This window comes from Sus scrofa, chromosome 2, assembly GCF_000003025.6.
Source record: "Sus scrofa isolate TJ Tabasco breed Duroc chromosome 2, Sscrofa11.1, whole genome shotgun sequence".
Classification (NCBI taxonomy): domain Eukaryota; kingdom Metazoa; phylum Chordata; class Mammalia; order Artiodactyla; family Suidae; genus Sus; species Sus scrofa.
This window is the reverse complement of record NC_010444.4, coordinates 894,740-911,303: the sequence shown is the minus strand read 5'-3', so window position 1 is coordinate 911,303 and position 16,564 is coordinate 894,740. Positions and strand designations below refer to the sequence as shown.

Sequence of the window (16,564 nt, the reverse complement as noted above, 5' to 3'; positions counted from 1 at the left end):
CTGACCCCGAAGAACCGCCCCCAGCCTCAGCAGCACCCACTTCCTAAAAGCAAGACCCCCAGCCGCCCGGAGGCCCGACCTGGGAGCCACGGCCCCCTGTGGGCGGGGCAGAGGCAGAGGCCAGCAAGACGGACCCCACGGCTCTCTGGGCACAGCCATAGGCAGACACAAGGCAGGGTGCCCGAGGGGACCCCGAGGCCTTGTCGGGGCGGCACAAGCACTGTGAATCCATCAGTGCTGGGGTGCACTGGGTAAAGACAGCAAGCAGCTGGCTGGGCCTCTCTCTGCCCTCCCCGCCCGGAACTCCCACCTACCGGCACTGGGAAACCCTTCGGGAGAGCAGGTCTTCCCAGGGCCGGGCAGCGGGCACCACGTGCCCAGTTCCAAATGTGGCAGGTGACCACGTTAGCTTTTTTATTAACTGTTTCATCAATTCAATACTGTAAAGTTAGTCCAATGAGACATTCTGATTGAATTCAGTGACTGCTCAGTAATTCAGTCTGTTCACCTGTTTTCTGTGAGCGGGCGCCCTGGTCTCGGCAGTCTCAGGCCTGGGGCTGAGGCTGCGGCTGCTGCCAAGCGCCTGGACGAAGAAGGGCGCTGGCCTGAGGGGCCCCGGACGAGCAGGGTCAGAGGCGCGTGGGGAGCAGGCGTGGGCACCACGCAAGGAGCCCCCTGTACGGGGAGGCTGCACTCCAGGAGGCCAGGGTCCCGCCCGCAGCGTGGACACCGTGGTACGACCCGAAGCAGGCACGGCCAGCGGCAGCGTCCTGGCCGGCAGCTGGCAGGCCTCCGGGGGTATGGACAGACGGAGCAGGGGTGACCGGCAGGACGGATTCGGGGTCAGCGACCCAGGGCCTGGTGGGGGAAGGAGGGGGTCACCAGGAGGAGGCAGGCGGCCTACAGGCCGGCCTCAGGGGGCTTCGGCAGCAGACAGGGACCCCCGCCCATCTGCCCAGACCCTCCTCTTTCCAGCTCCACCCCCGCTGGCCCCAGGAATGGTGACAGGGTTGCCGTGGTGACGAGGCGGGGGAAGCCTGCCCCGGGAGCCCCAAGGGATCCCGCCTGTCACCACACCCCCAGACAGACACAGCAAGACACACCCGCAGCCCCTCTGGCAGCAGACGCAACCCCATGCAGCTCCATGCACACCTGCCAGGCATGGGGGACCCTCCGGCAGGGAGCCAGGCCCGGAGCAGCGCGCGCAGCTAAGCCAGATGTGGGAGGCCTCCCCAACCAGGGCCAGGAGCCGCCAGTGACCGTCCTGCTTCCCCGCTGCCCCCAGCACCCTGGCTGTGCCCCCGTCCCCGCACAGGACAGGGTGAGGCCTCGTGCAGGGGAGCCCCTGCCCCCTCGCCATCTGCCGGCGGCCAGCCTGAGGTCAAGTAGAGGAAGGCACAGTACCCCCAGCTGCGGGCACCAGGCCACCCAGCAGCCCTTTGCCAGGCACACTAGCAGGGCTGTCAGGGTCAGCCTGGAAAAGCCACGTAGGGGAACAGGAGGGCGGGATGGAGGGACAGCTGCGGGGCGGACACGCGTTCCTGGCCCGTGGCCGACACCTCCTGTCCCCACGTGGGAGGGGAGTGGGGCGCAGGACGGCTCTGCACGGTCAAATTTGGATCTCGCACTTCCAAACCTGTCTGCTGACTCGGTTTCTCAGACAGGGTCCTGTGTCCTGCCCTCCCCGGGCTGACAAGCCTGTGCCCACGCCTGCTCACCAGGTGGGGAGCTGGAGGCCCGTGCTGGACTTTCCCAGGAGACCAGCACCCCAAGTCCCTGGGTCAGGGGTCCGGGGCAGGCCACGAAGGCGCTGGCCCTGACCGTGGAGCACGTGGGGGAGCTGGGGGCTGAGCTGGCTGCTGGGGCCGGCCAGGGGCCCAGCCGGCACCGCACACGAGAGGGACACCAAGGCGCTGGGCCAGGCAGGCCGTGTGCAGGCCGCTCCCACCCGATTCAGGAGGGCCTGGCTGAGGTACCAGGCAAATCCCCTGCCCGGTGTCTCAGACACAGACATACAGATGCACGCCCAGCCTGCGGCGCCAGCGGAGAGCAGCTGGAAGGGCCGGGCAGTGGAACCTGCCACCCTACGGTGCAAATGGGCACAGGTCTCAGGACAGGTGCCCAGCCCGTGTGCTCAGCTCTCCCCGGGAAACAGTCCTGATCCCTGACCCTCGACCTCCCACCCGGGCAGTGGAGCCTGTCCCACAGCCCCCCGACCCCCAGGGACGGACAGGCAGCTTGGATCTCGCACACACACCCTCCCACCTGCAGATCTGCAGTTGGCATCAGCACCGGCCACAGGGCACAGGCCTGGCTTGTGAAGTCCCAGACCCAGTGCTTGGGAAGGCCGCACCCCAGGGAGCCCCACATCATCCTGCCGGCACGGGGCCCCCGGGCTCTTGCTCTGCTGACCCTGCCAACAGGCCTGCCGCCGCCCGCCCTGGACCCCAAGCAGGGAGAAAAGAAGGGCAGGGCGCTGACAGATGCTCCGAGCCTGCCGAGCAGGGCCCCCGCCACGCTGCCCCAGCGTGAGCATCCAAGAGCAGAGCCAGCTCCGTGGGGACACCCTCGCCTGCAGCCCCAGGCTCAGCAGGGCCCACCCCAGGGATGAACTCCTGAGGCCCAGCAAGGAATTGCAGGGCCCCGAGATGGTGCCCGGGCACGTGCCCACAGCACCAATGAACCCCCTGCCGCCCCGCAGTCCTGCACAGGGCAAGGCAGGCTCCTGAGGGGCCTCCTTCCTCCCCAAGGCCCACTCAGGGCGCTCCTGCCACAGGCTGGTGGAGGGGGCCACAGACCCAGCCTGGACACTGCCCATTGGGTCTCTCGGCCCAGGTCAGGACTGTCCCCAGCAGAGCCGGCCAGCTTCCCAGAGGTGGCCCAGGCATTCACCAGCCAGGAGACCAGAGCCTCCCCCGGCAGCACCAAGACGGCTGCCTCTAGGCCTCGGTCAGCACGGGACCCTCTCAGCACCAGCTGGGCGGGACTGTCACCCAGAAGCCCCCACCTGGGGCGCCTCGGGATGGCACAGCCCCCTGGACAGAAAGGACAGAGTGAGACCGTGCGGGCAGAGGCCCCGAGCCTCTCTGGACCTCACAGCCCTGACCGGTGCAGGCTCCTCCCGTAGGTGCTCACCCAGACGTGGCCTTCAGCCCTACCCCCGACAGAGGGGGTGCCCCCAGGCCGTCGTGCACAAGGCAGCGCACAGATGCCCAGAGGAGGGTGTGCACGGAAGAGGGGGCGGCGTGAGGCAGGGCCCAAGTCAGAGGCCCCACGGCCAGCTGTCCCCAAAGGCGGGCTGTGGAACAGGGGTCTGAGCACCTCTCAGGCAGAGGGACCCAGGAGGGGAGGCACGGATGTGCGGCGGCACGGCCAAGCTCTCTGGGACCCTGAGGACATCGTGTGCCCTCCCAGGGCCAGCAGCAAAGCTGAAGTGACTCTGGGAACCCAGCCCATAGACCGCGGGCCACAGGGCGTTACCCCGAGGTGCCCCCCGCAGCCCTCGCCCGGACCCCAACGTGGCTGCCCTGCCGACGTGGCCCATGCCTGTGTACAGATGCCCTCTGCGGCCCCGTGGCATCTGCTGGAGAATGGCCTATCTGTGCCACTTCGTGATTAGTCATAAATCCCATGGGATTTGGGGTTTAGAGTCAGCAAGCCTCCAATCTGAGACAGGCCCTTGCTTCCAGAGATAAGCCAGCCTCTGACCCTGCCCAGCACCGCCCCCCACGCCCAGGAAACGTCCCTCCACCCCCATGGCTCGGCCCTGCCGCAGGCCCCCCGCCCAGCCAGCCCAAGACGGTGCTTCAGATGGGGGGTTCCTGGGGGTTGGAGCTGGGGGCGCCCGGCTTCCTGAGTCCAGGCCCAATTCCCTCCAGGGCCCCAGGCCTGGGGAGGGGTCCGCAGGCATGGACGGAGGCCCAGGGGACCCACCCTGTGCATGCGGACAGTTCCGGGGGTCGGCCGGAGGTGTCACAGAGGGAGGGTAACACCTGTGCTTCACGCCCACCTCGCTGCCCCCCGAGGAGCCCAGGCAGGCCAGCCTCTGGCGCAGAGGGTCAGCGGGCCTTCCCCTCCGCCTCCTAAGGCCATCACTGATGCCCAGCGGTCAGCGGTCCCTCCAGCTTTTCATCCACCCTGGGCCAGAAGACCTCGAAATAAGGAGGCAGGGGAGGCACCCGCAGGTGTGGCACAGACCCCCTCACGGTGCACCTGCCCACCCCGTGAGCCTGGACGGCACCGCCCCCACAGCCTGCAGGGTATGGGGCTGGTGGCCGATGCCTCCCGGGCTGCTCTGTGCCCCAAAGCAGCCACACAGGGATTCTGGACGGGAGGGTTCACTGCAGCAGCTCCTGCCACCGGGAGACACCCAGCCAGCATCAGCGGCACCAGGGCCTGCCCTGGGGCGTCGCCTCGAGTCACCCCGAGCCAGAGGAGGTGCCGGCAGCCCCAGGGCATGAGCAGCTCTACGTCCTGCTCTGTGGGCCCTGGCCCGCCCCGCGCCCCAGCGGGTCAGTGGCACCCCCAGAACTGGCCACCAGCCCCTTCTGCCCCAGGAGGGGACCGGGGGGCTGGGGTCTCCAGCGGGGGCACACCAGCGGGGGCTGGGGGGCTCGGGCCTCCACTGCGCACGTGCAGCACCAGGCAGCTTCCACCTGCCCCTCAGCACAGAAGCACGGCCCGCACCCGGAGGCGAGGGAACTCGGAAAGACGCCGAGCCCTTCCCGCAGGTCTGCAAGACGCCGAGCCCTTCCCGCAGGTCTGCTTGGCGCCGCGGGGGAGGTTTGAGGACAAGCCGCCGACCGCAGCCCTCCCGAGGCTCAGAAGCTGCAGACTTCAGCACTGCCGCGCCGGACAGCTCCCCGCCCGCAGCCTCCCCAGGACCAGGCCGGGCCCCAGGCTGCAGGGCGCCGCACGCGAGCCCTCCTGGAACTGGAAGGGGACCCAGGGTGCTCTCTGCTGGGGGCGGGGCTGGAGAGCTGCCCCTGCCACCGCACAACCCTGGGGGGTGGAGCGGAGACAGGAGGTGAGAGCAGCGCAGGGGGCAGGGTCCCCGGCGCCTGGACACTGCTGGCCCTGGACGTGTGCGGATCTGCTGGCTGGGAGACCCCTTCTAGGTCACTTTGGCCCCCAAGGAAGCAGGCACGCCGGGGAAGGCACTGCCGGAAGCAGGAAACCCCAAAGCACAGCCTGCACAAGGGGGCCAGCTCAGCTGCTCCCGTGAGGTCAGCTGTGGGAGCCACAGGCCAGGCTGCTGGCGCAGGCGTTCAGGGAGGAAGAGTCCAAGGCTGGGTGGCAGGAGGGCAGGGCCGCCGCTGCTGCCCCACCTGGGCGCTGACTGCCTCGAGCACCTGCCGTCCTCCCTTGGGCAGTGAGCACTCAAACGGGCCCCCAGAGAAAGGGCCGCCAGGGCCGAGGGTGAGGCTGTGCATGGAGCCAAAGTACGGCAGAGGGACCAGACGTCCATGGGAAGCTGGTCCATGCCCCCCGGGCGGCCCCAGCTCTGCGCCTGTCCTTACCCATACCCGCCCAGGGCTGCAGCTCAGGGGAGCAACCCCTGAATGACGGGCCACCACCCTCACCTGCCATAAGCCCACGCCCCGCACAACCCCGCACAATGGAGCCCAAAGGGTGCTCCCTGCAGGTATGAACCATCACGGGCCTGCACTCTGCGTGCCGGCAGGAGTGAAGCTCCCAGGCTGGGCAGAGCCACACCCTCCCCACCCCCACAGGGCCAGGTCCCTACTTCCCTGCCGCCACCCGCCAAGGGCAGGGGTGGGAAAGAGGGTGGGACGGGCACACATGGTGCAGTGTCCTCTCCCAGGGGAGCCCCTGCCGGTAGCAGCACCCCCACAGACCTGCTGAGTGGTGATGCTGAGATGAGGACCCTGGAAGTGGGGGAGCCCCGGGGGCGGGGCCACGGCGGGGACGCGGGCTCCAAGAAACAGCCCTTAAATGTTACAAACGCAGCCCCTGGCTGGATTTCTGCCAGCACGGAAAAAGAGTGTCACCTTCCCAGGGTGCCACGGGTGTGTGCCTTTTAAGAGCCCCTCTTCTCCAGACACAGCGCTAAAATATTTACAGAGAGAAGATGTCGGGTGGGGGGTGAAGCAAAGACTAGTCACTGAGGCTGGGGTGGGCTCGCGGGGTCCAGGGCACTCCTTTCTCTACTTCTCTGTCTGGAATTGCCTGTATGCAGACAAGCGGTGCCCACGGCAGCCCAGGAACGTGGGGCCCGCACCCCGGGGGGGACCCCCAGGACAGGGCATCTGCCAGCCAGATGGCAGCAGGCTGAGCACAAGAGGTCAGCGGGGTGGGGACACAGCAGGGCAGGCTACCTCGCGGGCGCCACGGGGCAGAGGGAAGGAACGAGACAAGCCCCTCGGCCTGGCCCAGCTGGCCGGCCAGCTTTGCCACGGTCCCCCCATCCACTCTGCCCACTCGCTGCCCCCAAACCAGCGCTGCCCGAAATACCACCTCAGAGGGATCAGCACGCACGACGTCCATCTGTCCAGCCTCGTCCTCGCTTCTCCCCGCCCAGCCCAAGCCCACTCTCAGGCACGCAGCCCAAGGGTTCCACCGGCTGCAGCAGCTGTGCCGGGCCCGTGCTCGGCCCCAGGCCAGCAAGCCCCCTCGTGGAGGAGCCCCCCACTCTCACACCCGAGGCAGAACAGGGAGACCGACGCCCGGAGACACGTGACACTCCCACCACCGAGTCTGGACTGGGGGCCCTGCCCACGGGCTGACCCCAGAGACCCCGGGTGCCCTGTGCCTTCCAGCTGACTCCTGGGGCGGCGGGAGTGGCCCTGGGACGGGCGGCTTGCCCAGCTCCGTCCTGACGCCATGGGACCAGGGGTGCACACACGCCAAGCGCCCCCACACTGACTGCCAGGGGCTGGGGAGTGCAGGTGCACTCCCTCCGCAAGCATCAGAGCCACACTCGGTCTCTGGGGACCCTCACGTGCCTGCGGGGCCCAGCCAAGCACCAGCCCCTCACCTGCTGGGGAGGGGACCTGCTCCTCAAGGCCACCCGGGCTCAGCTGCAGGCCTTCTGGGTCAACGGGGGTGGCAGAGCTCGCGGTTCCTGCCAGGCAGAGGCTGCTCCCAGCCTCTGTAGACCTGGGCCCCCTGCCCCCCTGCCCTAGTGCAGGGCAGCATCGACCCCAAGGAGGCTGGACACACACACTGGCAGTGTCCAGTGAGGGAAGCACCCAGCCCGCCCTGGGACTACTCGGGCCTTGTGGCCTGTGGTCCAGGCCGAAGTCAATCACAGGTGGGGGGCCCAGAGGGCGCCCGGGGGCCCCCTCCAGCCCCCAAGGCTAACCAGGCGCTCCCTCCTCAGCCCCCACTCATCCTGGCCTTCCACCCAGGCTAGCAGCTGCCAGCAACGCGGAGTTGCCCGGGAGTACCCTGGCCAAGCCACTCATCACAGATGCCACATTCCTGGCCGTTCAGCCTCCTGCTGCCCCCAAAACCCGCCCACGGCCCCGAGATGGAGCGGCAACCTGACACGTCCCCTGCCCCAGCCACGTCACTCAGGCCACGGGGGTTCACGCTGCCCTCCCACCTCTGCCCTGAGGCTGGGAAGGACAGCCCTGCTCTCTGGGAGCCAGGTGCCCTGCTGAGCCCAGGGTGGGCAGCAACGGCCCAAGTGCCCTGGGCCTCCCTCCCCTGCCAGCCCAGAGTCACACCCTCAGCCAGGCCCGTGAGCAGGGCCTGCAGGAGCCCGGGGGGTGCAGCCCCCAGCCCCTGTGTGGGCGAGGATGTGGCAGCCACCTGGGGACACGGCTCTGCCCTCAAGGGCGAGCACCCCCAGGGTGTGGACCCAGGACACCTGCCAGCACTCCGCACACATGACCTCAGCGACCTCTGAAATGCAGCCAGAGGTGCTATCACCCCAGGGCACAGAGAAGAAACCGCGGCCCTGGGCCCCGAGGGACGGAAGCAGAGGAACAGGAAGAAGCCACCGGAAGACAAGGGCCGAGTTCTCAAGCTCGCTGGGCCCACGGGAGCCTCCTTCTGCTGGGCGGGGGCTCCCAGCTGCCCAGCTCCAGAACACTGGCCTCTCAGAGGCCGCGGAACAAGGCCCAGGCCGCCTCTCAGGGCCCAGCCCACACAATCCCTGCTTTGTCCCCGCGGCCTCTGCCCAGCCCAGCCTCCACCTTGGCCAGGCCCGGGCAGCTGGCCGGGGGCAGCCCCGCTCGGCCGGCCGGCACCCTGGGGTGAAGCCTCGGGCAGGCCTCTGGGAAGCTCGGCCACCCTTGGCCAGGACCTGGGGCTCGGGGAGGCCCACCCCCCAGTGCCGTGTGGCCTGGGCACGTCAGCCGGCCCACAGGGGCCATCAGGGTGGGCCGGGCCTGGCACCGGAGAGGGCTCCACGGGAGAGGTCGTCCGGCGGCACCAGCTCGCCCCCGAACCCGGAAGCACGTCCTGCGAAAGGCAGGGCAGCACAAGGGACCACTCGCAGGGATGAAGGGGGTCCTTCCCCGCCGAGACCCTGGATGGCCCGACAGGCGCTGGCCTGCTGTCCTCCTGCTGGACTCCGTGCACCGCAGATGGGCCCCGACGCTCTTCCCAGCCTCAGAGCCGCCCGGAAACTTGGGAAACGCCGCTCGGCAGCCTGAGCCGCTGGGCACCAGAGCCCAGGCGGGCCGTCCCTGGGATGTGCCCCCGGACAGCGGCACAGAGCTCCAGGTGGCCCCGAGGGCCTGGGGTGCAAGCCGCATGACCGGAGAGGCCAGCTCCCAGGGCCACAGGCAGGTGGCAAGGCCTCTCTCTGACCTTGAGCTCCCACCACGCGGGTGGTCTGACAACACTCATGCCGTGTGTGACAGGGGGCCTCCAGGGAGCACAAGCGTGGCCCCTCCTAGAGGCCACACGGTGCGGGTGGACACAGGCAGGAAGGGCCCCAGGCCCGGGGCTCCAGGCACAGCCTCTTCTTGGCACCAATTGGGCACCAACTTCAGAGCTGCCTGGCCCTTCCGAGTCCCCGAAGAAACTGGCCTCAAAGGCACAGGTACTCTCCAAAGCAGGTGCCAGTGACACGAAGTTGCCCTCGTGAGCGCCTGCCACAGGCCCTCCCACAGCACCGCTGACGCGGGGAGCTCGGCGACACAGGCCATCCTCAGCCTGGGCCTCTGCCCGGGCCGGCCTGTCTGCTCCAGACCCGCAGAAGGTGCCAGCACCGAGCAGGCCTGAGCTCGGGTGGAGAGGACACGGGTGGCGCTGCCGCCAGCCTCCCCCCCCCGCACAGCCCCCCAGCAGCTGCTCCCCCAGCTCTGACATTCTCAGGCCCAGGGGTCACCCCACAGATGAGCCCAGCGATGAAACCGGGGAAGGTGCAGGCTCAGGGCAGTGCTGGCTGCCAGCTGGGCAGCAGGGCACCCGGCATCCCACAAGGCAACTGGCTGTGGACGGCCGGGGGGCAGGGGGAGCACAAGGAGCTAGCCCTGGAGGCCCCAGTCTGCACACGCCCCAACCTGTCCAGCCAAGCCTGAGGTCACCCGTGAGGCCTGAGGTACCCCTTGCCACCCTCTAGAGGCCGGGGTGGGGGGCCTGGAGCGCCCGGACCCCGAGGCCCCTCTGCTCCTCTGCCCTGTCCAGCAGGGTGTACCCTCGGGGCCATGGCCAGCGTCGGCCTGGCTTCCCAGGGAAAGAGCCAGACCCGCACTCCCAGCACATGCTCTGGAGGCACCTCTGCACCCTGGCACGCGGTGGGCAGAGGCCGGCCACAGATGCCTCTTCCTCCATTGTGCTGGGGACCCTGGGGGTGGGGAGCCGCCGGCCTCAACGACCCCTGCGAGGAACTCCAGTGTGGAGGAACCCATGGCCGCAGCCGCATCAGGCAGCATCCAGCTCTGCCAAGGGCATTCCTCTCCCGGGCAGGTTGGCCTGGGCCGTGCCCCCTGCTTGCAGGGCCTCCCTGGTACAGAGCTGCTCCCCCAGCCCCACAGCGCCCACTGCCATGGCCAGTGGAGAGGCAGGTGGGACACAGGGAACCTGAAGTGCTCAGAGCCACAGAGACCACTCTGGGAGCAGAGTCCGAGGTCTCTGTCCACCCCCGACCCCCCATCCCTACCTCCGCGAAACGGCCCGGCCCTTGTGGCGAGACCCCGGGACTCCCACACAGAGCTGTGGTCCCTCACCATGCACGGCCCACCCAGGGCCGGCTCTCAGCCAGGCGGGGGGCTTCCTGGGGGGGGAGGCTAAGCCTCGGGAGGACGGCCGCAGGGCACCTGTCCCTCTCAGAGCCACTGACGGGGTGTCCCGCCACTCCAGGGGGCAGGGAGACGGGGCGGCGGGGGGGACGCCCCTAGGCTATTCAAGAACAAGGTCCAACTTTTAACCAGGCCGGTGCAGCGAGCATCTCTGGGCTTCCCCACTGAACCCAGGAGCCGGTACCCTTGACCAAAGCCCGAGTTCTGAGCCCGCTTCCTCGCTTACGCAACAGGTTAGGGAGACAGAGGCTGCCCTGCGGCACAGAGCGGCAGGCCCTGGGCTCACAGCAAGGGCAGCGTGCCCTGCTCACTGCACGACAGGTGGCCCACGCGTGGCCCACGCGTGGCCCTGGCCCCATCCACCCTGCTCTGTCCACCTTCCCCGCGCACCCAAGTCCAATGCCTCCAGCCACACAGGGAGGCCCCTGCTCCAGGCCTCAGCACCCCAGGCACCTCAGGCCGGGTCCTGGGCCAGCCCCTGCCCCCGCCCCATCCCAGGGCTCACAAGCTGTAGCCATTGACTGGCTCGAAAGCTGCCTCCAGTTCAACTTACTTTTTTTTTTTTTTTGTCTTCTTGCCTTTTCCTGGGCCACTCCCACGACACATGGAAGGTCCCAGACTAGGGGTCAAATTGGAGCTGTAGCCCCCAGCCTACACCAGAGCCACAGCAACGTGGTATCCGAGCTGCATCTGCAACCTACCCCACAGCTCACGGCAACACCGGATCCTTAATCCACTGAGCGAGGCCGGGGAGCAACCTCATGGTTCCCAGTCGGGTTCGGTAACCACTGCGCCATGGCGGGAACTCCCGTTCACCTTTCTTGAACTGACCTGGTCCTCCATGCCCAGGGGCTGCCTCCCGCCTCCACCTCCGGCTCTGCGTCCTGCTCCAGCTCCAGCCAAGGGTCATGCCAGGGTCTGCCAGACTCTCCCTCCAGCTCACCTGCTTCTCTCTGCTCACACCTGCCTCTGCTCCCCGCTCACCTGTCCCTCCCTCTCTCACCTGCCGCATCTTCCCTAGGAGGCCTCTCCAGCCTGCCTGCACCAGCACCCACATTATTCTCCCAAGAGAGAGCCTGGAGGGGCTCCTCGCCCGGCCCTCCCACCGGTCTGCGAGCCCAGCCCGGTAAGCGGCAGGGAGGCCCCGACCCGCACCTTCTCTCCTCAGCTGACCCCTCGCCTGCAAGCCCCACCTCGGCCCCCCCCACCTGCCACCCACCAGGAGGGGGACGCGGCTCCCCATCCCCCTCCTCCCGCGGGGTCTTCCTGGCCCCAAGTTGGCCACGCCCTGGTTTGCGCTGCTCCTTCTCCTGAGGGCTGGAGGGGTGCAGATGGCACAGCCTACACAACTGGACCCGCCAGAGGGGCCCCTCCCCACCTGAAGAGGCCTCTCCCAGATCAAGGAGAGGCCAGGCGGAGCCTCGGCAGTGAACGCCACCCCACACAGCGACACCGGCCCCCAGCAGGCCCAGAAGGCCCGTCCCCGACCAGAAACCACCTCCCCCGGGCTGCCTGCAGAGGTGACGCCAGGCCGCCAAGGACAGCCGGGCAGAGGAGATGACTTCTGATCACAGCCTTGCCAGGCCCGACGTGGGGCCAACACCAGCAGAAGTGACGGACCCGCTTCCTGAGCCCGACGCCGAACAGCCAGTGGCTAAAAAGATGCAACAGAAACGCAAACTGGCCCCTGTGGGCCCCCAGAAGGGGCAGCCCTGCCCAGCTGCACTCCACCCTTGGAGCACCCCCACCCCGCGTCGGATCCCCCAGAGGCAGCGTCTGGGGAGAGCAGCAGGCCCCCCCGCTGGGAGCATGCCAGCCAGGGTGCCCGGGCCCCACTGCCCCAAGTGGCCCAAAGCCACAGACGCCTGCTGCCCTCAGCAATCCTTTACAGGACCGGAGGTGGGGGACAACAGCAGGGAGGACAGAGGTGTCCCTGGGACGAGGAGGGTCAACCACGGGCCCCACCAGGCCGCGGGCCTGGAGGCTGCACCACTCCAGGCCAGTGGCCCGCAGCCGACAGCCCAGGAGGGTGGCGCCAGCACATTCTTCCCCCAAGATGCCTGGCAGAGAGCCGAGCCCCACGTAAGGTCCGACGTTTATCTCAGGAGCAAAGGGACAGGCCTGGGAAATGACAGCTTTCTTGGCATTTGGAGCCCAAGGCCGGCCGGCCGGCCAAGTGGCCGGGCCCAGCGCACACACCAGGAGGCCCCACGTCCACCAGACTCCACAAGGTCCCTCAGCGGAAGGGACACCCCCCAGCCTTCCCGGGAAGCAGCGCTCCCGCCGCCAGAATCTGGGGTGGGGGGGCAGCTCACCCGTGAGGCCAGAAGGAACAGAGGGCGGACAGACCCCCAGAGAGGCCTCGACGTGACGGAGAGCCCGTTCCACTCCAAAGGGAGGGGCCCCCCGAGCTGCTTCTAAGCCTCCCAGGGCAGCAGGTCGCCCCCCAGCCCACATCCTTTTGTGCTCACGACTGTTAATCCCAGTGAAACCTCCGTAATTAAGTGCACGACAGTCTGACTCAATGAAGAGTAGGGAGACCGGCCCTGCCCACGGAGACCGGCTCCTAGAATTCACTGCTGCCACCACTTACACGCCAGGCTTTCCTTATGACATCTTCCTGGCAAGGTGATGAGATTATTGCACTGCCGCCCGCTTTCTGCCGCCCGAGCCCCTCCTCCCCCGTTGAGGACGCCACCAACTACAGCTGCTTCTCCCAGGAAATAGGAGTACTTAGAACTCAGGTGGCCACACACTGTCTGCCACCTCCTCCTCGAACCCAGGCCCTGCCGCCCCCACTCCCAAGGGCACTGCACCACTGCCCAGGGCCCGTGGGTGCCTCAGCAGTTGGCACAAGGGCTGTCGACCCAGCAAGGGGTGCAGGGGAGCTTCCACGGCCTCCAGCCCAGACCCCTTCAGGAGTTCCGGCTTCAGTTACATCACAGCCACTGCCCGCCACCCCCACCACCCCCCCAGCCCCAGGCTTGGCCCACTTTTCTGCCACCTCCAGGCTCCGCCTCTGGGCCCACCTGGGGGCTCTTGGGGGAGGGCCTGCTGCATCCCAGGCTCAAGCACCCCCCCCCCCCCCCCGGCCCCGACCCTGCACCAGGGGAAGGACCCAGCCCTTCGGCCCAGCCCTCCTCCTCCCTGCCTCCGCTCCCCTGCTGCCCTAGGTCGAAGGAAGGTCCCCTGCTGCACAGGGACGAGGAGCCAGTGGCGATCGGACCTCTGGGCTGCCGAGAGCGGCCCATCCGGAGAGAAGAAAGAAAATGGCTGAGCCTAGCCTCCCACAAAGCGACTCTGGGCACGCCTGGCCAGCCAGATGAGAGCGCTGGCAGGGGCTGCAATCTAACGGGCTCGCCAGAAAGACAGTCGCCCAGGACCAACCGGAGCCCTCTCCTCCCGCCGGCCAGGGGTCCGCCGCACCGCCGCTGTGGGATCCGCGGCAGGCGATCCGCGGTTGGGCCCAGGGCAGCCTCCCTCTCCCTCCCCTGGGGGAGTGCGGTGTCGCAGACATTCCGAGCAATGGCTGGGAGGAGAGAGGCGCTGTCCAGCCCTCTCGGTGGCCCGGGCACTCTCCCACTCCCACAGTGGAGGGAGGTCCCGGCCCGGCCAGAGCGGCCCGCTACCCCGCAGGACGCGCGGCGCGGCCTCTCGGTCCGCAGGCCGCGGGACTCGGGGGTCGCGGCCGGGGGCGCGCGGCTCGGGGCGCAGCTGCTCGGGCAGCACGCCTATTAGCACGGCCGCGGCAGACGGCAGATGGGCGCCCGCTCAGCCCCCTCCTCCCGCGGCACAATGGGCCCCGCCGCTCGGGCGCACAATGCGGCCGGGGCTGCGCACCTGCAGCCCGGCCGAGGGGCGCTGGCCCGGCCCGTGCGCCCCCGTCCGCGCCGCGTGTCCTTGGGCCGCGCCCGGCGGACCGCAGCCGCGCGCCTCGCGGGGCTCCGCGGCTGGAACCGGCGCCTGGCCGCCCATTGTTCGCGGCCGCGGGCCGGGGCGGCGGGCTGGGCCTGCAGCACACCGCTCGGGGCGGCCTCCGTCCCGGGCCCCGGCTTGGCGCGCCAGCGCCAGCCTCCGCAGCGGCGTGACCGTTCGCACCCGGTGCTTCCCGGTCCCCTGACGCCCCCAGTTCCCACCGGTGTCCCCGGTCCCCTGGCCCCTCCATGTGCCGGGTCCCCTCGGCCCCAGCCCCCGCCGGCCCGCACGCACCTGTCTGCCCCTTGCCCAGCGTCTTCTCCAGCCGGTAGGGCCCCACATACTGCGCGTGCTGCGCCCCGCCGCCGTCCTTCCCCGTCGATGTCATCGCTCCCGGGCCCGGCGCCGGCGAGGTGGGCGCCCCGGGCGGGCGGGCGGCGGCAGGGAGGGGCCGCGTCCGTCCGCGTCCGTCCGTCCGTCCGCTGGGCCGGGTCGGCGGCGCCCGGCGGGCCGCGCTCGCTCCGCGCCCCCGCGCCTCCCCCGCGCCGCCGCCCCCGCGCCTGCGCTCGCTCGGATGCCGCCCGCCTGCGCTGCCTCCGCCTCTCCGAGAGGACCGGGCGGGCGGGGGCACCAGGCTTCCGCCGCCGCCGCCGCCGCCGCCGCCGCCGCCGCCGAGGCCCGCGCCCCGCGCCCCCAACGCACGCCCGTCAGTCAGTCCGCGGCCACGCAGCCGAGCCGAGCCGAGCCGCTGAGCCGAGCCGAGCCGAATCGAGCCGAGCCGCCGAGCCCAGCCGAGCCGAGCCGAGCCGCCGAGCCCAGCCGAGCTGCCAGCCGAGCCCAGACGAGCGCAGCCGGACGCAGCGGCGGCAGCGAATGGCTCTCGCGCCAGCCAATCAGCGCTACCGGCCAATCAGCGGCGCCCTCTACCCTCCCCCATCCCGCCCCGCCCCGCCCCGCCGCGGCGCGTGCTCGGGGGAGTTGGTCTCCCGAGGAGAGGCCTGGGAGGCGTCCGGGCGGGGTCCAGGCGAGGCCGGGCAGGGCCGGGCCGGGGGGCGGGGCAGGTCGAGGCCCGGGCGTCTCCGGCCCTCCGCCCGCAGTCCCGGCCCGCCGGCCCCGCCCGGCCGCAGAGCTGCGGGTGCCACACGGCCCTCCCTTAAAGCGCATCCCGGGACAGTGCCGGCAGCGGGCCGTGGGAGTGGGTAGGCTGCCGCCCTGGCTCCCGGCACGGTCCCTGCTGGCTGCGACCACCAGGGGTGGGGAGGAGTTCCGAGCTCCTCCCCACCCCTTCCTCGGGGGAGCGCTGCAGGCTTGTGGCCCCGCCGTGACCTTGCGTGTCCCGAGGCTGTGCCCAGGATGCTGTCCTCCTCCGCTTTCCCGTGTGCATAACGGTGACCGGCATAGCGGGGTTAGGCACTCAGTCAAGGTCACACAGCGGGCCTTTGTGCGGGCCTCTCTTCTGGGCCGGACGCTTACGCGGAGGGTGCGCCCACCGACGGCTCCCGGGAGGAGTCTGCAGAGGCAGCTGGACCTCGAGGGCCCCTGTTTATTGCGGAAAAGACGCTTGCTGCCTTAAGCTAGTGCTGGAGAGAACGGTGGGAGAAGAGAGGTGAGGGCCCAGAGCAGGGAGCCCCCAACCCTGCAGGTGGGGGCGTCCCACACCCTTTGAGCCACTGGGTGTCTTGAGGCGGCACAGCGTCTGCCGCCAGGTCTGGGGCGGCTAACTTTCACCTGCAGGGTTTCTGCAGCCTCCTGGGGCTCCACAGCCAGCTCTCTCCCATAATCCTCTGCTCCTGCCCAGCCTGGCGTGGATGGGGGGTGACCTCTGGAAACTCCCAGCTCGTCCCGCACCCCTTCCCTTTCTGGGAGGGGCTGTTTGCAGTTCCTTCTCCCCTATTCAGCTCAGGAAAGGGAGCCCGACCTCAAAACAGGGCTCCCGGAGCCCTTGCGGGTTCCGTGCTTGCTTCCTGCTCGTTTCTTTAAAGGTTGTGGGTAAGAGGGGTCTACAGCCACCCACTAGTAGAACTAACAAGTGAGCTCGGCAAAATCACAGGATACAAAGCCCAAAGATAAAAATCCTACCTCTGCGTCCTAACGGTGGGCCATTAGACATGGAAATTATAAAAACACTACAATTCAAAGATATAATCAAAAACCATGAATTACTTAGAGGAACACTTAATGGAACATATGAGAGCTCTGTGCCCAGAAAACTATAAAACACCGAGACTTAAACAGACCTAAATAACTTGTGGTTGCCAGGCGGGGGGAGGGGGGGTGGGACGGACGTGGAGTTGGGGTTGGTAGGTGCAAACTATCCACGGGGGATGGGCAAGCAATGAGGTCATGCTGCACAGCACAGGGAACCCTGTGCAGGCTCTCGTGACAGACCATGGCGGACGAGGGTGTAATAAAAGGAACGTGAGAAAAGGAAA

General features: G+C 68.8%; 1 protein-coding gene across 14 annotated transcripts in view; it reads right to left on the bottom strand.

The window, feature by feature from the left end:
• The window catches only part of BRSK2 (BR serine/threonine kinase 2), a 57,189-nt gene extending 42,605 nt beyond the window's left edge, over positions 1–14,584 (bottom strand). For 8 of the 14 annotated variants that reach the window (XR_002341376.1, XR_002341379.1, XR_002341377.1 and 5 more), the window contains exon 1: positions 14,427–14,582. Coding sequence is in view for 9 of the 14 variants with exons in the window: in XM_021082591.1 (XP_020938250.1) it covers positions 14,427–14,520 (94 nt within the window). In the remaining 5 variants the exon portion in view is untranslated. Of the gene's footprint in view, positions 1–14,426 lie in introns of all 14 variants that reach the window. The other 6 variants (XM_021082585.1, XM_021082587.1, XM_021082588.1 and 3 more) reach the window with 2 other exon arrangements.